Genomic DNA, 23,770 nt, shown 5'->3' with positions numbered 1-23,770 from the left:
ATTTCAGTTCCAACCCTAAATAAAATTTATACAAACCAGTAACTAACAACAACAAATATAAGAAATCACAAGTGGGAGGCTGTTTTCATGTACAGAGTTTGGTGATATGTTTAATTTAAATAGATACTTTTCTGAAACAGAATTCTTTTAATATATTTTATTCTTCTTGCTGCTGGTATTGGATTAGAAAGTTTTTTTTTTATATAGACTTATACATTGGTTGCTAAGTAATCCTGGGTTTTAGTTTCCATTAGATTTATGTTAGTTTCTGCAGTGGGATATTTTCCAGCATTTGAAATTAAATAATTAGGTAAGTAATGCCTTTAGTTTTGATGTAATTAATTAAGTATTTAAAATAAATTAAAAATAGATTACATTTTTAAATAGCTTAAATTTTTATTTTATTACTAGGTTAAAACGCCTGTTATTTATATGAAATCTAAATCCCTTAACTTTCCTTTTGACTATATAAAACGTTTTATTAATAATTTTATTTTCACTACCTGAAAAATATTTTATCTTTTTTTAAATAAAGGTATTATCTTTATTTTAAATAAAGATAAGAAAGATTTTCTCCTATATCTTATTTATCTTATTTGTACTAATATGGACTGATAACTACCAAATAACTTATAAAATGTCTACTTTATAAAAATTTTAACTCCTTCTGAAGCACTTTCCGTTAAATATTCTTAATATAGCCAAAGCACTAAACATTAGCAATCTGTAAATATAACCATATCTATCAGTAGCAGCCTTTATATTACACAAAACATAGGGTTTTGCTTTGACTCATATTTTGTCATAGGGAATTATCATAAGTGCTTCATTATATTTTTGGTAAACAATAATCAAGATATCACTTTCACAGCTCTCCATAGGAATTAGAAGTCCAGCAATATCAAAATATCTATTTCAAGCTCTGTTAAAATTCCTTATGATATTAGTATTTTTGCTGTAATTCATTTTTTGTTTGATTTTTATTTTTAGTTCAACTGTTGATGCAAAATCAGAGGAAGCTACTAAAATGGAAAAAGGAAAATCAGCATTAAGCAAAGTTTTGGAATCTTTGTGCATACATCACCAGGAACAAGTTTTGGCTATGTTGAAATTTCTAGTCCAAGAGCAGAATGCTGCTTCTCTTTGCTGTTGTAATTCATCCTATACTGTGTCTTCAGAGTCTCAGAATCCCCTTATTGAAGATGATTTAGATGGTCTGTTCTGTAGTTGTGAATATAGGCTGGCAGAAAGAGGGTATTTACACAATGAAAGACAAAGCCCTGGTTTTGTGCCTCTGCCAGTCTGTATTAAAGATTTACATTGTTTATCTTGTCAAACTGTAACTATTGAGCACATTAAGAAGGTAGTGAATAGAGGAATTGCAAACAGTTACAATTCTCACAGGTGCTGTTCTGGACTGTTAGCAGACATTGATTCCACAGAATCAGGCTTTCAGAGTCCTCATTCATCAAGGGAAATAGGTGATGTTTCAGTAAATCTTCAAGATGTTTGTAGATCTCGAAGTCCCTCACCCCCACCATTATCACCTGTGCAGGCTGAAGGATTTGAAAAATTGAAAGATGTCATCTCGGAGTGTTCAGCCTTAGAAAATAATAGACTTGAAACAAACATTAACCAGCCTCCATCTCTGACACCAGCAGAAATAAGCAATGATGAAGATGATCATGAAGGTAAAATGCCTAAAACTAAAAAATCCAGTAACTCTGATTCTTTGCTCTTAGAAGACAGCAATAATTGTACTACAAATCATGAAAAGGGTGAAACTACTATAATTTTTCAAGATTTAATGGATCGTATTAATGAAAAATTAAAATCAATAGAAACAATAGATATGACAAACCTTATACAATTATCTAGCAGTGATTGCAGTACAGATAATGATTTAAAATTGAGAGATTTAATAACCTCTCTTTTGCATAATGCAAAGGCCAGTGATTACAGTTTTATGGAATTACTGAGTCAACATGATAAAAAGATAGAAAATAAAATTATTCAGACAAGATTTCGAAAGCGTCAAGAAACCTTATTTGCAATGCACAGCTCTCCTGACTCACCCATATTCAGAAGGCAGTCATTACAGATAAAAAGAGAACTTGCTAGTCTTGATGAAAACTTTATGAGAAAAAAATACACCGAAAAAAATCCAAGGAAGTTTTTGCGCAATGATGAACTCTTTTCAGCAGACAAAGAGCAATTCTATCATTGCCAAGGACCTTCTTTACAGAATTCTAAAAGCCTGCAAGATAATAATCATGTGGAAACATCATTTTTACCAGATTATGGATTACAGTCATTGCAACTACCTCTAAGTAATTTAGAAACTAACTTGGCTTTTGATGCATTTTCAGAAAGCTTTAAAACAGCTTCTCCTGAGAAAATGAGCATAAGGAGATCACAGGAGAAATCTGTGGCTAGGAAAAAGTTTTTGCAAAATCATAAAGAGAATCCAAAATTAGAGAATACTCAAACTCCTTTGAAAAGTGATATCCCTGGACTTTTGAGCAGAACCAAACGAAATATTGTACCACCAGGGTGGTATTCTATATATGTAACAAATAATTATGTTTTCAAAAAATCCCCTAAGGCCAAAAAAGTTTCTGACTCTACCAAAGGAAAAGATGAAGTAAAAAATATTCAGGTTGAAAGCTCACATAGTATAGATTTAAACAAAATTGCAATGAATTCTAATTTACAAGTTGTTGTGGAACGTTTGGAAGATACAATAAATATGGCCAAAAAGTCTTGGAATAATCAGTCATTATCAGAAGGGTATAAAGCATCCAAGAAATTGATAGAAGTTGATGGTAAAGATCAACCTGCTGGTAGAAATATGACTCTGACTGTAAGTAGAATGACATGTAAAGAGAAAAGTTTATCAAAATCCATAGTAGCATCCACCAATATTAAAACCAATCATATACCTACAATAGATTTGAATAGCAAACGACTAAACCAGAAAAAGTCATCTGTTTTAAACACAAGTAGCTTGATTTCCAGTGTTGAAAATGTACCAACAAAATATGAAGCCATCGAAAGCTCTTCTTTTGCCACCTATTCTAGTCCTATCAAACTCATGTTTTTATCTGAGGTTAAAAGCAGTGAAGGAGTCAAATATACCTTAACTTCAGTCAATAATTCCGAATCAAATCATGATTTTTCTTCTGAAAAGCAACCAACTCATCAAGTAACTGAAAATAGAAAAGAAACAAATGAGACTATCCCAAATGCTAACTCTGCAAATTATAGTTCTAATCTTAATGATAGTGACACTTTGCAAAAAGAACTAAACAAATTTAATTGTGCAAAAGAAATGGCAGAATCCTCTGCAGTGTTTACAGATGATATGAAGAATGATAAGCCACAAGAGTTACCTAAAGAGTATTCAAGCAGTACGATTGATTCATCTTTTAAAAGAAAACCAGGTAGACCTAAAAAAATAGGTCCCCAGGTTGTGAAACAGATAAAGCGACCAATTGGAAGACCACCGAAACCTAAAACTGACCAAACAGACATTGCCATTTGCCAAAATGAGCCCATTAGTGCTGAAAAGAAAAGCCCAGAGTCTCTCATATCAGAAGTAAAAGAAGGTATATATCAGAAGAGTATTACAGTAACTGTTATTTATGGAAGGTCAAGAAGAACTAAAAGGCATGTTTCTGAAGGAAGTATAAACAAAAGCAACGGTATGTCTTTAAAAAATGTTACTGATTTTCCAACAGAATATAATAGTCTCAGAAATATTAGAGAATATGACACTGACTTGGGTGAAAGAATAAGTGCTATTTCAAGTTTGACTACTGAAAGTGAAATCTTGGGGTCTGGCTTTGAATATGTTAGACCTTTCAAGAACAAGCCTGTGATACCTCAACCGTCCAAGAACATTATTCGACCAAATCACAAGCCTTTGGCAATAATTAGGAAGCCTGGTAGACCTGCAAAAGTGAAAATCTCTGGCATATCTGTGACTATCAATAGAATTTCACCTCAGGAGAGAGAAGTGAGTATTAGCAGCTGCTTACCTCCTTTAGAACAAGAGAATATATTCCAGAAAAATCTGCCTGAAGAAAATCACCAGTACACCATGGATACAAGGCACACTGAAGCTGACAAACTCAAGAATGAATCAGAAAGTATGGTTGCTGCTGTACCTTTGAGACATTCCATTAGGGATCGAAAACCATCTCTGCATTTCTTACATTCATTAGCATCTTCTAGTTCACTTATTTATAGAAATTCCCTGCTCCATAAGTCATATAAGCTCCATTTGCAGAAAGGTAAAAGTCAGGAGGACAAACATAAGCAGTCAAGGATTAAAATAGCTTCCAAAGGTCCGCCAGGAGCTAGAAATTCAAGGAATGCAAAAAAGCATTTGGAAGATAAATTAATACCCAATTCTGAAGTATCCTTGGACCCTATAATTTCATCAAACCCTTTGCTCAGGTGGTGGGCTGCTTCTACTTCAAACGATTCCTTATTAGAGGAATTAAACAATAGATTTGAACAAATAACAAATGCTTGGGTGCCTGTGAGTGGAGATGAAGCTGAAAATTGTGTTCATAAAAAAAGAGACCACATTGAAAATGATAACTTCCAAATAGCAAGCCCTTTGGAGACCTGTCTTTTAGAACTTGAGGTTTCACCCGTAAAAATGCTTTTTCAGAAAAAGTATGATTTGAATGAACTCTGTACCTGGTTTATGCAAACAACAGAAACACAGTCTCTTTCACTAGTTAGAAAAGCAAATGCACGAAACCCTTTGGAAGTAATAAACACCAGAGGAATTAAATTAGGGACCAAATATTCTGATTTTAATACCAGCCCTTTCAGAAAGCACTTTAAAAAATTTGCACTATCTTCGCCTTCAAAGTCAGCAGGGAAGTTGCATATACTGCATAAAATGGTTAGCTCCCCACTCTTAAATGTGAAAAGTAATTTAACACTAACTAGATTAAAAAGAACTGAGTTTAAGAGGTTGCATCATGAAAGGTGGAGAAGACAGGGAAAGCTGCACAGCCATGGGACAGGTGCTTGGATATCTAAGAGGAGGAACTTAAGATTTTTTTGCCAGAACCAACTTTTGAGTAAGACTGAGGGAGTAACAAATGCTGATGTCCCACTCCAAGGAAAAAACACAGTAGATAATCAGTTTATTTTCCCACCTGAGATCAGGGATAACTTTTTGCAACAGAGGTTGGCCATGTCTGATTTCAAAACACATGCTAGTTTAGAGAATAAATTTAACTCAGAAGCAAAGGAGAATGGAACAAACTGCAGCCAAAAAGATTTTGAAAAGGGACAAAGACTAGGAAATGTATGTTCAAATAATTGGAGGTCAAAAACCTTAAAAGACTGTAGAATATTTTTGAGGAAGATCAACTATCTCGAACACAGAAATACTTTTAAGTTAAATACCATCATTTACTCTCCTGAATCTGTTAACTGTGGAAGTAATCATCAAACTCACATAGAAGAATCAAAGCGCTTTACCTTAAGATCCCAGTCTGCTAGGCAAAATTCTTTTAAAAAGCAATCTAAAGAAATAGAAAATGCTAAAGCAAATAGTCCTTCAAGTGATAAATTTCCTGCCCAACTTGAAAATAGTAAATTAAATAAATGTGTTAACTATGACAAGAATCCTTCTGATAATTGTGAAGTTCTTAGCAAATTGAACAAAAGAAAAAGACCACCATGGAAGACCACAGAAATGTCAACAAAAAGACATAAACGACAGTCTTGCAACAGTGGACAAATGGCAAACTATTTTTCAAAATACCAACTAGGTAAGTTTTTCTCTACTTAATTTTAGTTTCATTGTAGGTGCCTTGAGTGGAATATCAGATGATGGATAGAAGAGGAACAGTTGATTTAGTTTTATTTCTAAAATATTTGGACAATCTAATTTCTTGGCACCTAGTATGAAACTCATGAAATTAGGTGCTGCTAAATGTCCCAGTGACCTTCCCCACATCTAAATGTGTCCAGGATTTCAAGAAAAGTATATTTGAGACATAGAAAGCTTCTAAAATATTAATGTAAATACTCTCTTGTTTTGCATCTGATCTAATATAAAATATAGAGAACAGTTTGACAAATAAATATGCCCAAGTAGCTATCTAAAAATTTACTGCTACACTACAAGCTAATATATATTTATTATCTAATGATAAATTAGTAACTTTGAGACCATCTGGAAAGTAAAAACTATCTCATGGTTGACTTGATGAAGACCATAACATATATAATAATCCTAGGGTATCAATCTCACATTCACCATTAAGTTGTTAGGCCCTTTGATACTGCTTTGGGAACCACTTTTAGAGTCTATTTAAAAGTGTCAAGATTTTTTTTTCCAATATGTCAGCAACTTATTAAATAGTTTTTTCATATCTGACATTGATTCCATAGATATAAAGATGAGGATTTCTTTATAGAGATAATACCTCACCTACCAAAGGAGAAAATCATATACAGGTAATTTTAAGGTAATGCTAAATTCAGAATGCAAACTGAAATTACTTTAGCAAGTAATTATGAGCTTTACTCAGTTATACCAACCTGACATTGGTGCCTCAGGGAGACCGTTACCCCTTGAACCTAGCAAAAATGGGATGTAAACACTAGTTGCCATCGTAACCAGTTCCAATTCTGCTTCTTGATAGGTGCTAGACAATTTAGGGTATGTAAGAGTGTGTTAGTGTTTGTTGATTTCTTCTGTGACATGAAAGAGTGAAGAAATGCAGGGTTACTGGGTTACATTTGGATATTTAAGGATATTTTATCATATGGTTGCATTGTTACATTGTATATTTTAGGGGAGTCTTTTGTGTGGCCCGAGAGGTATTAGTGGCTTAATTTTTTCTTATGTTTTTAAAAAACTTTTTTAAAAGCTAAAAAAAACACTTTCAGGTCTTAAATTGGAACATTAAAAACTAATTAAACTCAAGTTTTAATAGGTTAGAAGATTATTATGAACCCCAAAATTCAATTACTTAACTGAATAACTTTTATAATAACCTATTTCTGTATATCTCACATGCAGTGATTAAAATTTTTAACATAAATCATTAAAATGTTAAAGATGGTCAAATTAGAGTCTCCATTATTAAAAATGTATCAAACCTAAAAGTAACGCCCTTTGTTCCTTGGCCTAAGGATAACTAAAAATAACACAACAAATAGTATGTCAGGAAAAAAGAGGGACGAAGTCTAATAGTTATTTTTTTCAAAAGAGCTTATAATTCACCTAAAAATAAGTTCACATATTTTTAAAAGATTGCCATGAATGGAGAATAAAGTGTAATGTTTCATTTTTAATTCTTTACACCATCCTCATTTCATACTAAAGATAGTTTGTATTGTCATTTCTCAACAGAACTGTATTTTGTTACTTCCAGCTTAACCATTGTATCTTTCTAAGGTATAAATGTAAATGTATTTTAATATGATTCTTCATCTCACTAAATATATCACCCTAGAAAAATAAGATGGAAGATGCCTAATTGTTACTTTTTCAAATTAATTTCAAATCCTTTTGTAACATTTAAAAAAACTTTAGTATCATATTAGGAGTTGTTTTTCACCTTTTCTCATTTTAAAAATTCATAGTAATAGTTCCTGTTCTGCTCAAAGTTTTATTTATCTTTTACTGATAACTTTCCTTCTTTGTTTTAACATTCTTTTTTCCCCCACTCAATCAACAAGGACATTATTTTTATAAAGTTGTATTTATAGCAATATTTGTTATATTATCTGATTTTTAAATGTTTCTTAAGGTGTTGTTTTTTTTTTTTTTTTTTCATTATTCTTGATACTCCATACTTCTTTTTGCCTCTTTGAAAGTGACACTAAAATTCATTATTTAATGTGTGTTTTTCTTCTTCATTGAATACATAGTGACTGGAAGTTTGAGACTTTTAACAATAGGACTTTTCTAGGAAAATTCATTTGACAATGTAATAATGAATTAATGGAATATTTCTGTTGATGAAGAGTTTTGCTTTTACTTGAAAATGTCTTGTTTTTAAACTTTTCAAGATTAACTGTATAGATACAGTTTAGTACACAGAAATTTTAAAACTTACACTTGATGACATTTGTACTGCTTATATCGACTGTAAACATGGAAAGGAAGAAGAAGTGCGATTCTATTGAATTCTTGTTTTAACAAATACTTAATGAATGCCTACAATATGCTCTTAGGCACGATAGAAGATTCAAAAAGCTTTTTTCCATCTAAGTAAGAAAATAAGATCTGTATTGCTTATTTATTCAAAATATAGAGTGTATTTTATGTTTTAAGTGTGATATTATATGTTTTAAGGGGATAGAATGGTAAAAGTCATGTTTTGTACTCTTGAGGAGCTTACCATCTTATGCAAGATAGTGAATAGGCAATTCATGGAAAGATGAGTGCTATGATGGGAGAGAGAGATGCACTATAGGGGCACATAGGGAAGTTGAACCCAGGGTCAGAGAATTATGCAAGGATTCTTGCTTCTAAGCTGGAATTTGAAGAATGACAAAGTATTAGAAGTACAGAGAGTACTTCAGGCAGAAGCAAATTGCATGGGGAAAATGTGGTTGACTGAAGAGAGCAGGGTTGTCTGGAACACTGATTAATCTAGTTCATATAGCTAAGACATAAAATAGGAATTTAGGAAGGGGCAGTAGGGTAGTTGAAAAAATGGCAAAAGATAAAGCTGCTGATGGAGGCATAGCACAAATTGTGAGGTCAGCATCAGTTAATGAAAAAAAAAAAAAAATCTGGAGCCCTGATAGTGTCAGTATTGGGGAAGAATGGATATATTTGAGAGACATCCATGAAGTAGAATCAGTCTTAGAGAATAGAAGAATAAAGTTTAACATCAGGTTTTTGGCTTGGACATCTGGGTAGGTGATTGTAATATTCACTCTAGGTGTTCAGTTTTAAACATATAAAGTTTGAGATATCTAGTGGGGTATCCAAGAAAAGATACTTAGGATGCAACTAGTTAAGAGTTTTTGCTCAGGAGAGAGGTCTCAGCTAGAGATAAAGATTTGGGGGCCAGCAAATAATTGAAGCCATGAGAGTGGAAGAGACTGTTCAGTGTAAAATGTGAAGAACATAGCGTCTCAGAGCCCCAAAGATACGGAGAAAAGAAAAGTGTACAAAAGGAGACTAGTGAGAGTAGCCAGGAGATAAGAGGAAAGCCAGCAGAGGATGGTGACAGGAAATACGTTTTAAGAAAGGAAAAAAACAACAGTGTAAAGTGTTAATAAGAGGTCAGTTAGGTCTTGACATCTTCTGTGTAGCACAAGAGGTTATTTTAGAGTCAGAACTCTTATGATTGAGTAAATTCAGGAAAAAGAAATGAAGAAAATTAGCACAGAAAAATGTAAATGGCAGATTGGTGAGAAAATAGGGAAGTAGTGAGAGGAAGCCCAGTTGAAGGATGTTTAGATGCCAATGGGAAGAAACCACTGGAAAATGAAAGACTAAAGTAGAAAAATGAGATGGCAAATAGGGGAAATGGAGTGAAGCCCCTGACTTGATAGTGGGGTATCATGAGAATCGTTAGAGAGATTGGTGTTGGCCCGAAGAGTCTTTTCTCTCCTAAGACATGAGAATGCATGTGTGCGTGCTAAGTTGCTTCAGCCATGTCCAACTCTGCGACACTATGGACCACAGCCCGCCAGTCTCCTCTGTCCATGAAATTCTCCAGGCGAGAATACTGGAGTGGGTTGCCATGCTATCCTCCAAGGGATCTTCCCCACCCAGGGATAAAAGCCTCAGTAATTACCTCTCCTGCATTGCAGGCAGGTTCTTTTACCATTACTGCCACCTGGGAAGCTGAAAACATGAGAATAGTGGGAATGATTTTTAGGAGGATATAAATCAGTTTATAATTTATGGGGAGAATGTTTAGGATAGTAGACTATTTTCTGTGAATCAAGAGGTAATCTAAGAGTTTTATGGTGAGTATTGAGCTCTGGATAATGTTTGAAATACATCTCAATAAGTAATAGGATTGAACAGCTTGTGATTTTATCTCAGTTACCAGAATGTAAAGCTTGGGAGAAAGATGGGCCATTTTACTTAATAGTAACTGTGTTCACCAAGTGGGTGTAACAGAAGGAAAAGAGATCAAACTAAGAATTTATTCTTTGAATTGTGATAAATTACATGGTCAAACTACTTCTAAGAAGTCTTTTTCTAATAGCTGCACACAATATAGATTAGAAGAGAGGGCAGAATGGGGTGTGTGAAGGACCAGCTGTAAGAGACAATTTTTGTGGTGATAATGGTCTAAAATTATGTGTGACTATTGAAAATAATAACATAGACCTCTTGAATGTCGGTGTTGTTTGAGTTCCTAAAGCAAATGTGTGCCTTTTCCTAATTGATATACAGCTGGATATAATAAATGGACTTTGGACACCTCTGAAGTTTCAGGCCAGAATAACCTACTATGTACTTAAAGCTACTATCCTCATATTATTTTTCCTAAAATGTTAAATTTTTCTATAAAAATTCAAAACTCAGGTTTACACTTTCAATTGGATTCTGAGATGACTGAAAAAAGTTCAGTTTGTCAGTTTCTCCGGTTTTGTCTTCTGTCCTCAAAAATGACTCTCTCTCTCTCTCTCTCTCTCTCTCTCTCTCTCTCTATATATATATATATTTCCACTCAGAATTCTGGTTTTCTCTGAGATATGTCACTGATGGGTGATTTGAAATTAATGATACACTCTTTTAATTACCTAAAACTGAAACTAACCATGCGTCCTTCTCTGGTCCTGCTAATGAACGTTTTATCATATTTTTCTGAGTCCTAATTCAAGATACTGTTTTAAATTTGTACGGTTGAGGCAACCTCAGCACAGAATATCCTTTAACAGTTAAAAGTAAAATTTAGAGTTACTTCATGTAACATTCAGCATCATATTACCTAATGGAAATTATGAAGCACTAGAGTAGATGATGGAGAAGGCAGTGGCAACCCACTCCAGTACTCTTGCCTGGAAAATCCCGTGTTCAGAGGAGCCTGGTAGGCTGCAGTCCAAGGGGTCGCAAAGAGTCAGACTCGACTGAGTGACTTCACTTTCACTTTTCACTTTCACACATTGGAGAAGGAAATGGCAACCCACTCCACTGTTCTTGCCCGGAGAATCCCAGGGACGGACATGACTGAAGTGACTTAGCAGCATCAGCTGCAGAGTAGATGATTTTCTAAATTTCATTTTGATAGAAAAGTGTTTCCAAATGATTCAGTCACTTTAATCTGGTTTGCTACACAAGCATTCCAAAGTTATATTCCAGGAAAAACTGGTCCACCAAAATGTTCTGTGTGCACAGTGTTCTGTAGTCCAGTAACATTGCGAAATGCTCATTTCTCTTTCTCGTGCTTACCGAATCATAGTACCCCATTAGTATGTTAAAACACGTTCTCCAAACTTTATGTCCCATAGAACATAGTTTGCATGCTAAGTTGCTTCAGTCTTTGCAACCCCATCGTTCGTCTATCCATGGGATTCTCCAGGCATGGATACTGGGATTGCCATTTCCTTCTCCAGGGGAGTTTCCTGACCCAGGGATCAAACCAGTGTCTTTTAAATCTCCTGCACTGGCAGGCGCCACGAGCGCCACCTGGGAAGCCCCAGAACATAGTTTTGGAAACACCGCTCTACATAGTTTCCTGCTAGGCTTTCTCTGTACTTACTGTGATGTTACCAGAAAGAATGCAGTGACTATAAATATATAAGTTAATTTATATACTAGACTTGCTCTTGTACATAAATTGTTAATCAGAATTAAATTGTAAGTGCTTTACTAAGATTCACCATGAAAAGATGACTCTAGTAAATAACATTCAGGCCAAAATAATCACATTTTGATAAGTCTGTTTTATAAGTTTCATTTTTGTATAGATTTCATTTCATAATGAATCAAGAAAGGAAGTAGCAGTCAGTTCAGGTGGCTTTCCTCTCTGTATTAAAAATCATAAGAAAATACCTTACGAGTTTAGGAAAACATACGAGATCAGAGTCTCCTTGAGTCTTAATTAAACCACACTCTTAATTAATTTGGTCAAAACTGGATAAAAAAGACATATTTTAATGTAAAAAATAATAAATATATCGACCTGTTCTTTTTTACATGAGCTTTATATTATCGTCTTGTTACTTGCCAGTGCCATCAGTAAAAATATTAAAACTGTGACCCAGTAATTTAAAGCATTCTAAGGAAATAAAAAAGGCTTTAATACATTCTGTTTATAATTAGATATTTTCCCCATTATTGTAATTTTCATAGAAACTGACTAAAGAGAAGAAGACTTAGGTTTTAAAGAGTTTTAATATAGTAATATTGCATTATGAAACAGCTACTTTGGTAATTCCATATCTTTTTTTTCCTAGAAATTCTCTCACATATCTTATATCTCATTGCTTTGTCAACCATTACAGAATATTCTGCTTTACTAATTGCCCCATATCTTTCATGGAAAACTATTCCATTTATTCAACAAATATTGTATATTTTTCTTTTGATCTACTGGGCATTGTTAGACACTAGAGTTACAAAGTAACTCAGGGAACTTAGCAAAAAATATTTCAAGTTGTTTTTTCAGTTTAACAACATAATTACTAAAACTTGAAGAAAGATAATTTGGTTGATTCACCCTATTAATGGATATGAAATACAGCACTATTTTCAAACAAGATTAACTTTCCAAACTGAGGTGTCTGGCCCCCAGCCTGCCTTTTAAGTAGTTTTATTGGAACATTGCCATGATCATTCACTTCTGTGTTTTGTCTCTTGCTGTTTTATGCTGCAAAAGCTGAATTGTGTAGTTGCAACAGAGATCCTAAACCCACAAAGACTAAAATATCGTGACCCTTTGCAGAAAAAGTTTGCTGACCCATTTTTATTGGTAGAATTTTGATATGATGTGACTAGAAAAAAAATTTATTGTCTTTTTTTTTTGCTTTTAGTAAATTAAGATTATTATATCCAGTTCATTCCCAAAACCTATCCACTCCCTCCCTGTTGTCCACTCCCTCTTGCCACACAATCCAGTACATTTCTGACTTGTAGTTATTTTATTTTGTTTTATCTCCCTGGGACAAGACCTGTCTGTATCCAGCAGAGTGGTGCTGGGGGAGCCATCAATGCCAGTTTTGTTCTGTTTTGTAAATCTTTATTCTCTCCCTGCAGCCTCCAGACCTGCTTTGTCTATCTGAGGTAAGTGGTTCAAGGGTCACCCTTCTCTTCCTTAACCAGCTGCTACCACCTGTTAGAGATTTATTTCAGTGCTTCACACCTTAAATTCCTGCCTCAGATGTTCTCTTCTCCCCTTTTATCCTCTCTATTCATTTAGTAATTCAAATTTTTTAGTTCAGCCCTCATGGCTACCATATTTTTCTCCTCATTTTTCCTATAGTGAGCTGAGTATTCTGTGATTATCATAATAAACAGCCTACTGAATTCACCTATTGTTTAATTACGAACAACAAAAAAGGCAGAGCAGGTATCTGAATTATTTCCTCCTGCCATGTTTTTTCCTCCTTGTTTTTGTTAATTTTAAGCAAGACCTTGGCTTCATTTTTTTCCCCTCCAATTCCATTTCTAGGAAACCTGGAAAATTCATTTGTTTGCTTCTTTATGTGTTATATAAATGTATAGAATAATAGATTTTAGAAGCCAGTATCTATAGACCCCATTAATTTATTCTTTCAAAAATTTTTGTCTCCTGTGTTCCAGGCAATATGGTAGTCATATGGAATATGATGGAGGACAAAACCATATGTCACTCCATTCATGATCAGCTTTGTTTGGAGAGGCAGACATTTGAGAAAAGTTATACAAATCTCACAAGTTCTTAATTTGTAGATGGTACTATGAGAATTCCTTATAGGGAGATCTTATCAAGTCAGCAAAGTAAAGGAAGACGTCTCTGAGGAAATGTCCATTGAACTGAGCTGTGAAGAATGAGTAGGCATCAACTAGGCCAAGCAGCAGAGAATGGAGAGGGGAGGAATGACTTTCCAGGAAGAAAGAAGTGACTGAAAAAAACATGAGGCTTGGTATTCCTTGTGGAGTTAGATAAGACGTGACTGGTGTGTCTTGAGTCAGAGGAGGAGGAGCGTGATGTCACATGTGGTGAACATTGAAGAGTAAGTCAAGGGTAGACCACATAGGTTCTCAGAAGCCATGTTTATGTCCTTTCAGGGGCTGATTTTACCCCACTAGTCAGGCCACACCAGTACCTATCTGGGGACTCTACTTACCCAGGTTCTAGAAGGACGTTCCATTTTTCGGTGGCAACACCAGTCATATCCAGTCCTGTATGGCCTGTAGGTATTTTCCATCTGGTCCTTCTCAGTGGTCTTTTTCACAGCCTTGGGAAACATTTATGTGTGATCAGTATTAATCTGTAGACTTGGAGGGAGCTCTGGAGCCAGCTCTCTCTGCCCCTTTCTTTCCTGTACTCCACATATTCTAGTCACTGTGGACTCCTGTACATCTAAACTCTGTCTTCCCTTTTCAGGAAGATTCCCAAGCTCTGGTTTCCTCCTTTATTGCAGTCTGGAAACTCTCTAAGCAGTAAACCATAGCAAGTTTTAGGACTTACCACCTTTTATTTCCTTTTTTTCAGGAATCACTGTCATCTGTACTTCTGTCATCCTTTATCTTAGAAACATTTCATGTATTTAGTGTGCTGTTTATAAAGTAAGAGGGCAGATTCATCTTGTTACCTCATTATGGTCAGAAAAAAATATCCCAGATTCATTTTTTAACAAATATTTATCCAGCTGCAATATGCTAGGTGATGAAAATAATGTACTGAGCAAGACCAACAGGGATTTATACTTTCTTCAAGCTTGTGTTTTATTGGGAGGGGGAAAAATAGAAAGCATAAGGCAGTGATAAAATCTGTGTTACAAAATTAGGTGGTACAAGGATATTTTTGGTAAAGCTGCTTTAGGTTGAGTACTCAGGAAAATTGAGATAGCTAGAATATCATTGATAACTGAAACTGAGTATGGATGAGAGCTGACAGTATAAAAAGGAAAGAAAGCCTGGGACTCAAACTTGAGAACTAGCAACATGCATTAGCCAGGTGGAGTGGGATGACTTGAATTGACAGGAAGAGGCAGAGGAAAACCAGTACTGAGTTTCAAAAAAGAGAGTATGTTACTCTGCTCAGGCTGCCATAACAAAATAACATGGACTGCATGACTTAAACAGTAGAGATTTATTGTCTCACAGTTCTGGGGACTGGAAAGTCTAAGATCTGGAGGGTTCTGTTTCTGGTGAGAGCTCTCTTCCTGGCTTGCAGGACACTCTCCCATTCTCTGGTGTCTCCTCTACTTATAGAGTATAAGTATACGTTCTTAACGTTAGTCCTATTGGATTATTGTTGTTGTTGTTCAGTCATGTCTGACTCTTTGCAAACCCCATAGAGTGCAGCACACCAGGCTTCCCTGTTCTTCACCATCTCCCAGAGCTTGCTTAAACCCATGTCCATCGAGTCAGTGATGCCATCCAACCATCTTGTCTTCTGTCATCCCCTTCTGTTCCTGCCTTCAGTCTTTCCCAGCATCAGGGTCTTTTCTACTGTGTTGGCTCTTTGCATAAGGTGGCCAAAGTATTGGAGCTTCAGCTTCAGCATCAGTCCTTCCAATGAATATTCAGGATTGATTTCCTTTAGGATTGACTGGTTTGATGTTCTTGTGGTCCAAGGGACTCTCTAGAGTCTTCTCCAACACTACAGTTCAAAAGCATCAGTACTTCAGCACTCAGCCTTCTTTATGATCCAACTCTCACAGCCATACATGACTACTGGAAAAACCATAGCTTTGACTAGACAAATGTTTGTCTGCAAAGTAATGTCTCTGCTTTTAAATATGCTCTCTAGGTTGGCCATAGCTTTTCTTCCCAGGAGCAGGCATCTTTTAACTTCGTGGCTGCATCACCATCTGCAGTGAATTTGGAGCCCTAGAAAATAGTCTGTCATTGTTTCCCCATCTATTTGCCATAAAGTGATGGGACAGGATGCCATGATCTTTGTTTTTTCAACGTTGAGTTTTAAGCCAGCTTTTTCACTTTCCTCTTCCACTTTCATCAAGAGACTCTTTAGTTCCTCTTCACTTTCTGCCATAAGGGTAGTGTCATCTACATACCTGAGGTTATTGATAACGTCTCCTGGCAATCTTGATTCCAGCTTGTGCCTCATCCAGCCTGGCATTTCACATGATGTACTCTGCATAGAAGTTAAATAAACAGGGTGACAATATACAGCCTTGACGTACTCCTTTCCCAATTTGGAACCAGTCCATTGTTCCATGTCTGGTGGTAACTGTTGCTTCTTGACCTGCATACAGGTTTCTCAAGAGGCAGGTGAGGTGGTCTGGTATTCCATCTCTTAAAGAATTTTCCACAGTTTGTTGTGATTCACACAGTCAAAAATTTTAGCGTAGTCAGTGAAGCAGATTTTTTCTGGAATTCTCTTGCTTTTTTGATCCAGTGGATGTTGGCAATTTGATCTCTGGTTCCTCTGCCTTTTCTAAATCCAGCTTGAACATCTGGAAATTCACGGTTCACGTATTGTTGAAGCCTCGCTTGGAGAATTTTGAGCATTACTTTACTAGCAAGTGAAATGAGTGCAATTTTGCGGTAGTTTGAACATTCTTTGGCATTGCCCTTCTTTGGGATTGGAATGAAAACCTTTTCCAGTCCTGTGGCCACTGCTGTGTTTTCCAAATTCGCTGGCATATTGAGTGCAGCACTTTCACAGAATCATCTTTTAGGATTTGATATAACTCAGCTGGAATTCCATCACCTACACTAGCTTTGTTCATAGTGATGCTTCCTAAGGCCCACTTGACTTTGCACTCGAGGATGTTTGGCTCCAGGTGAGTGATCACACCATCGTGATTATCTGGATTATCTATGGGGTTGCACAGAGTCGGACACGACTGAAGTGACTTAGCAGATCTTTTTTGTATAGTTCTTCTGTATATTGTTGCCACCCCTTCTTAATATCTTCTGCTTTTGTTAAGTCCATACCATTTCTGTCCTTTATTGTGCCCATCTTTGCATGAAATGTTCCTTTGCTATCTGATTTTCTTGAAGAGATCTCTAATCTTTCCCATTCTATTGTTTTCCTCTATTTCTTTGCATTGTTTACTTAGAAAGGCTTTCTTATCTCTCCTTTCTTATCTTTAGAACTCTGCATTCAGATGGATATATCTTTCTTTCTCTCCTTTGCCTTTCACTTCTTTTCTCAGCTATTTGTAAGTCCTCCTCAGACAACCATTTTGCACTGTTGCATTTCTTTTTCTTTGGAATGGTTTTGATCACCACCTCCTCTACAGTGTCACAAACCTCCATCCATAGTTCTTCAGGCATTCTGTCTGTCAGGCCTAATCCCTCGAATCTATTTGTCACTTCTACTGTATAATCATAAGGGATTTGATTTAGGTCATACCTGAATGGTCTAGTGGTTTTCCCTACTTTCTTCAATTTAAGTCTGAATTTGGCAATAAGGAGTTCATTATCTGAGCCACAGTCAGCTCCCCCGGTCTTGTTTTTGCACACTGTATAGAGCTTCTCCATCTTCAGCTGCAAATAATATAATCAATCTGATTTCAGTATTGACCATCCAGTGATGTCCATGTGTAGAGTCATCTTTTGTGGTTTTGGAAGAGGTGCTTGGTATAACCAATGCGTTCTCTTGGAGAAAGTCTCTTAGCCTTTGCCCTGCTTCATTTTCTAGTCCAAAGCCAAATTTGTCTGTTACTCCAGGTATGTCTTGGCTTCCTAATTTTGCATTCTAGTCCCCTATGATGAAAAGGACATCATTTTTTGGTGTTCATTCTAAAAAGTCTTGTAGGTCCTCATAGAACCATTCAACTTCAGCTTCTTTGGCATTAATGTTGGGGCATAGACTTGGATTACTGTTATTTGAATGGTTTGCCTTGTAAATGAACAGAGGTCATTCTGGGTTTTTTTGAGATTGCACCCAAGTACTGCATTTAGGACTCTTGTTGACTATGAGGCCTACTCCATTTCTTCTAAGGGATTATTGGATTATGGCCCTACCCTATGACTTCATTTTACCTTAATTACTCCTAAACTCCCTATATCTCTTAATATATAAATCTGAGGATGGGGGATTGGAGGGGTGGTGGGAAGGGAGGGGGTCACAATCCAGTCTCTAGCAGAAGAAACAGCCAAAAGTGTTGAATGTTGTTAGAAAGCCAAAAGGTCAAAAACTAAAGATCCTTTGTTAGACTTATTACATTGGTGACTTTAGTTAAGTGCTGGTTTCCTGGAGTAAAAGGCCTGGAAGCTAGGTTAGAGAAGGTTAAAGAATAAGAGGTATAGAAAATGGTGATAACAAGTATAGGACAGCTTATTAAAGTAATATGACTAAAAATATTCAGTTCAATTCAGTCACTCAGTCGTGTCCAACTCTTTGCAACCCCATGGACTACAGCACACCAGGCCTCCCTGTCCATCACCAACTCCCGGAGTTTACTCAAACTCATGTCCATTGGGGAGAAGGCAGCGTCACCCCACTCCAGTACTCTTGCCTGGAAAATCCCATGGATGGAAGAGCCTGGTGGGCTGCAGTCCAAGGGGTCGCACAAAGTTGGACATGACTGAAGCGACTTAGCAGCAGCAGCATGTCCATTGAGTCAGTGATGCCATCCAGCCATCTCATCCTCTGTCATCCCCTTCTCCTCCCACCTTCAATCTTTCCCAGCATCAGGGCCTTTTCAAATGAGTCAGTTCTTTGCAGGTAGCCAAAGTATTGGAGTTTCAACTTCAGCATCAGTCCTTCCAGTGAATATTCAGGACTGATTTTCTTTAGGATGGACTAGTTGGATCTCCTTGCAGTCCAAGAGACTCTCTAGAGTCTTCTCCAACACCACAGTTCAAGAGCATCAGTTCTTCAGCACTCAGCTTTCTTTATAGTCCAACTCTCACACCCATATATGACTAATGGAAAAACCATAGCTTTGACTATGTTGGCAAAGTAATGTCTCTGCTTTTTAATATGCGGTCTAGGTTGGTCGAAAGATTGAGTGAAGCCATGTTTTTTTTTTTTTTTTTAAAGAATGAGAGACCTTACACTTGTTTAAACCTGATAGTGAGAATCCAAAAGAGAAGAGATGGTCTATTATTTATCTATTGCCACAACAAGGCTACATTTTACAAACCACACCAAAACTCATTAGCTCAAAGTAATTAAGTATTTCACTCATGTGTCAGTGATTGGCAAGTATGACTGGAGGTTCTTTGGATATTGGCTGGGCTCCCTCCAGTGTGTTGTGGTTAGCTGGCAATCGAGTGGAACAGCTTAGCCCTGCTCCTTGTGTCTCTCATAGCCATCCAGCAAGCCAGCCAGGCATGTTCTTAGGGCAGAAGCAGAAGTGTAAAAGTGAACGTAAATGTCTAGTTTCTCAACTTCAGCTAGCATCATGTTTGCTGTTTATAAATAGTATGTTTGCTATTATCCCATTAAGCCAGTGCACATCACATAGGTGAGTCAGGATGGGAGGGCATGGTCGAATAGATAAGGCAGAGTGAATACAGTGATGGATGAAGAACAGAAGTCATTAGTTAATCTGCCACAGATGGTATATTTAAGAAAAAGGGTTGGAACCATTGATGATGATCATTGATAAGTTCCTGAGAAGGCCTATGGGAACAGGGTCAAAAAACATTTACATCATGCCAGGTTCTATGATCTTCTACAGTTAATTGGCATTATTTTAGATAAACAGCTTCCTAATTGCTTTGACTTTCATATTAATTTAGTACTGAAATGTTCTAGTTTATTTATAAAGGTATGTGAATCATGTATGCCTATTGAATATACTGCTTTAGGCACAGTTGTACTAATATGCAAGTTCACTAAGAAATTCAGGGATCCCTACAAGACTGAGAATCACTTCTAAATCACATAGCAATGCAAACTGTTCATTGAATCCTGAAGAGAATTTGTTTTGTACCTTTGATCTGACTACAGTTTCCTTCATTCCATTTAGCTAAAAATTTAGGTAGATATCTCACTTCTTAGTGAAATGATTAAATTCTAAATGTCTTCGATTTTTGATTATTTTGATTTGCTCTTTACTAATCATGGTAGTGCTAAGTAAGCACATACTGCGTGTATCATGTGTTGATCTTTTATTGAAAATGTAATTTTTCCAAAATTGGTAGCAGTAAGTTGCAACTCTAGGATTCTATTCTAAGACTATTGGCTTTCAAGGTCTTGCTCCTAAACACCTGGTTCTTCTGCTCCTCCAGATAACCATATCAAATAACCAAGGGCAAATCCAGAAAAATGGCTGACTTAAAATTTCCCAATTTAACAATCTGCCAAAGCTTTTAAATTCATCACTATCTTACCAAAAGGAAATTTTACTCTTCAGATAAATTACATCTTTTAAAAACAAACAGATACAACAGCTGTACAACCTAACACTCAGTTTCCAACAAGAGAAAGGATTTATTTGGTCATATTAAGCCTCATGGTTCACTAGTGCACCATGTTTACCTGGCTACATTCTATGGCTTTTTTACATTTTATCCTCTTTAAGCCCAGAGATTCAAAATTAACCTGTTGTATACAAATTACTTGTTTAGTCGCTAAGTCATGTCTGAGTCTTTTGCGACCCCATGGACTGTAGCCCATCAGGCTCCTCTGTCCATGGAATTTTCCAGGAAAGAATACTGAAGTGGGTTGTCATTTCCCTCTCCAGGGGTGTCTTCCTGACCCAGGGATCGAACCCAAGTCTCCTGAATTGCAGGCAGATTCTTTACTGCTGAATCACTGGGGAAACTAATACAGTAAAAATTGTAAAAACAGATTATACATGTATCTGCCATAGTTTATCCCCACACATGTAATTTTTTATTTTGATTTTTGTTATTAGTACTAATATTCACATTTATTGACCCCTTACTATGTGTCCAGTCGGGCATATTACATGCATTCCCTATACCAGGTGCTTTATTTACATCAACTCATTTAACAATCATATTACGCTTAAGACGTGGTATTCTATCTTCACTATCCAGTTAAATTGAAACTTGGAGGCTAAGGAGTGTACACTAGCAGGTAAGTGATTTGATTTAGGATCAGAACTCAGGATCTAAAATATCCTTCTGTCCCAATTTCCTAAAATTCTCATCCCTAAAGATCTACTTCAAATGTTAATCCATTTCTAGGATTACTCTTCCTTCTCTGTAATCCCTTTGTCCTTAGTTACTCCTTTTACTTTTACTCCTTTTAATTCTGGTAATTTATGAATACTCCCTCCTCCCCGCCCCCCCCCCCCGCCCCCCCACCTACCACCTCCTTACCAAGCTGCAAAACCCTTTAAAACAGATACCAGCACACACTTTTATATTCCTAACAGGTAGATATTGTTAAGGATTTAACTTTATACCAGCAGACCTGGATGGTGAACAATGCCAGGCCTATGTAGAACTGAAACAGTTCTCTCTGTGGCAAGGTCCTATATTGGCCTCCTAGAACCTAAGAACCATTAAATTTAGATTCCAGTAGACCAGTAACTTCATTTTTATAACTTACTACTCAAAAACATAGGAATACACTTGTCTACTTCATGAAGGTTCTCTGCTCTAGTTTTGCACATTGACAGCCCTTTCATGTTATTTGGACAGATTTGTGGAGATACCAGACTCAAAGATAGTGCTGAGCTGTAACAACTGTCAGTGAATTTTTTTTTTTTTTACTGAATTAACAATGGAAGACACAATTTCCAGAGGAAAATAAACCAGTAACCCACTGGCATTAAATAAGTTCAAATTTGATGGTTTCCGGGACATTATAGTAACTATTCAAATTCCAAATCCTATGTCAGAGTTGCCTATCCATGCATATAGCTAGACTTCTTTCTTCTTTTGAAAAGGTAAATTGTGTTCCCTGAAACTCTTAACCTAGAGAACACTCATGGTGGCTCTCATGTCAGTCTGTGCCCTGACATTTTATTCTCGCACTGAGAAACTAAGATACGACTAGCAGCTCCCTCTTTAAAGAAAATTCATGCTGTAAACGTATAGGTCTCTTGGATAAGGTTATGGCTATAGACCTGACGTGGAAATTAAGTATTCTAAAGAAATAGATAAGTAGGTAGTAACATGAAGGGAGAATCATGATAGAATCACAACCCAAGAGTCAGCATGCAGGATAGCATAAACAGATCATAGGCCCTGAAGACTCGCTCAGTTTTGTGACCTTGGGTCAGTCATTTTACTTCTTTAAGCCTCAGTGGATGATTGTTAGAACCGAATGAGGTCAGTGTAAGAAAGACTTGTAGCATAATGCCTGGCATCTAGCAACTGCTTTATAAGTCATATTTTTAGACTTGTCTTGATTACGCTAAAATGTTTTCTGCAATGTGACTGGCTTAGTTTATTATCTATATGACAGAAATGAACCATCACATACCTCCAGTAATAAGTAAAACAAGTTTAAATTATTAGAGTTGTATATATGAAAAAAATATTTTAGAATTATCTGTAATCATTAATCATTAAACACAAATAATAACTATTTGGATTCCCATGACTTAAAAAATTATTTTTTCCTTTTATACTTTCCAAATGCACATTTTCTGTAAACCATTATGCAGATGGTGGAGAGAGGCTCTGTCTTAGGGTGAGTGAAATTACTGAAGTATTGAAAATAGGCTGAGCTGTCTACATAATCATTGCAGGCAACCTTTGCCTTTATTCGGGCCTGTTTCTGATGATCTAATGAGAGTCAATCAACATGCTTTAAAAACTATATGGAGCTATAGACAAATGTAAAGGTTTAGTTTAACACTACACACTTTGGTGAAAGGGGGAGGAAGCTAGAAGAGAGGTACTTATCCAAAGTAAGGCCATGTCTATATCAGATAAGGAACCTAGATGGTACTCGAAGCCTTAGTAAGGGCTGTGTTCTATTCTTAGTATTGTGTAGATCACAGGTGCCCAAATTTTGAACGTTACTTTTTTGGTAGGTATGTATTGATTAAACATGTCAATCTGTATATGGGTACTAACATTGAGTTCTTTTTCTTGACTGATTTTTTTTCCCATGCATTTGTATAGTTTTGTGCACCTCTAGAGTTTGTGTTCCCAAATTTGGAGTTTACTCTCTAAAAAAGTAACTTTAAAAAATTGTCCTTAAGTATTGAAAAGAACAATAGTTATTATTACTCTGTGATTAATACTTTGTTAAATAGCAAAAAAAAAGAAAAAATTTTATGACCACGATTTGTTGATCCATGCCATTGTTTTCTTATTTGGGAGTTTGATACCTGATATACATACCTACCAAGGTACCTCAATTAATATGATTGGGTTTGTATAGCTTCCTTTAGTTTCTCAAAGGGGCATACATCAAACTTTGTTTTGAAAATACAAATAAATATGAAGACTGGCAGTCCTTGGAGGAAGGAAAAACATTACTGTCATTAATCATATGGCTTTTTTTAAGTGATTTACTGTTTTTGATTGGTAGTCTTTTAGGCTGTCATTGTTTCATATCTATTTATAAAAATTGAAATGTCATTCAGTGAAACGAACAATGTGGGGAAAACTCAGTGAAAATATGATAGTTGTTAAAATACCATTTAACAGGTTAAGTTTCTGGTTTATGGAATGACAAATAAGTCAGTTGTTTGAAGTTGCAAGGAGGGTTCAGGAAATTGCTACTGAAGTCTGTATGCTGCTGCCATT

The 23,770-nt window shown here is 36.0% G+C and overlaps 1 protein-coding gene across 9 annotated transcripts in view; it reads left to right on the top strand.

Moving 5' to 3' along the window:
* Window positions 1-23,770, top strand: part of LCORL (ligand dependent nuclear receptor corepressor like) — a 179,102-nt gene that overhangs the window by 151,545 nt on the left and 3,787 nt on the right. For 7 of the 9 annotated variants that reach the window (XM_027544123.1, XM_027544126.1, XM_027544125.1 and 4 more), the window contains 2 exons: window positions 991-5,801; window positions 6,427-8,319. The exons of 1 other annotated variant lie outside the window; for it this stretch is intronic. In XM_027544123.1, the coding sequence (XP_027399924.1) occupies window positions 991-5,801; window positions 6,427-6,452 (4,837 nt within the window). In that variant the 3' untranslated portion in view covers window positions 6,453-8,319. Of the gene's footprint in view, window positions 1-990; window positions 5,802-6,426; window positions 8,320-23,770 lie in introns of those variants that run through there. One more of the 9 variants, XM_027544121.1, reaches the window with a different exon arrangement.

The sequence above is a fragment of the Bos indicus x Bos taurus genome, chromosome 6 (assembly GCF_003369695.1).
Source record: "Bos indicus x Bos taurus breed Angus x Brahman F1 hybrid chromosome 6, Bos_hybrid_MaternalHap_v2.0, whole genome shotgun sequence".
In the NCBI taxonomy this organism is placed as follows: domain Eukaryota; kingdom Metazoa; phylum Chordata; class Mammalia; order Artiodactyla; family Bovidae; genus Bos; species Bos indicus x Bos taurus.
This window is presented reverse-complemented; position numbering and strand designations above follow the sequence as displayed.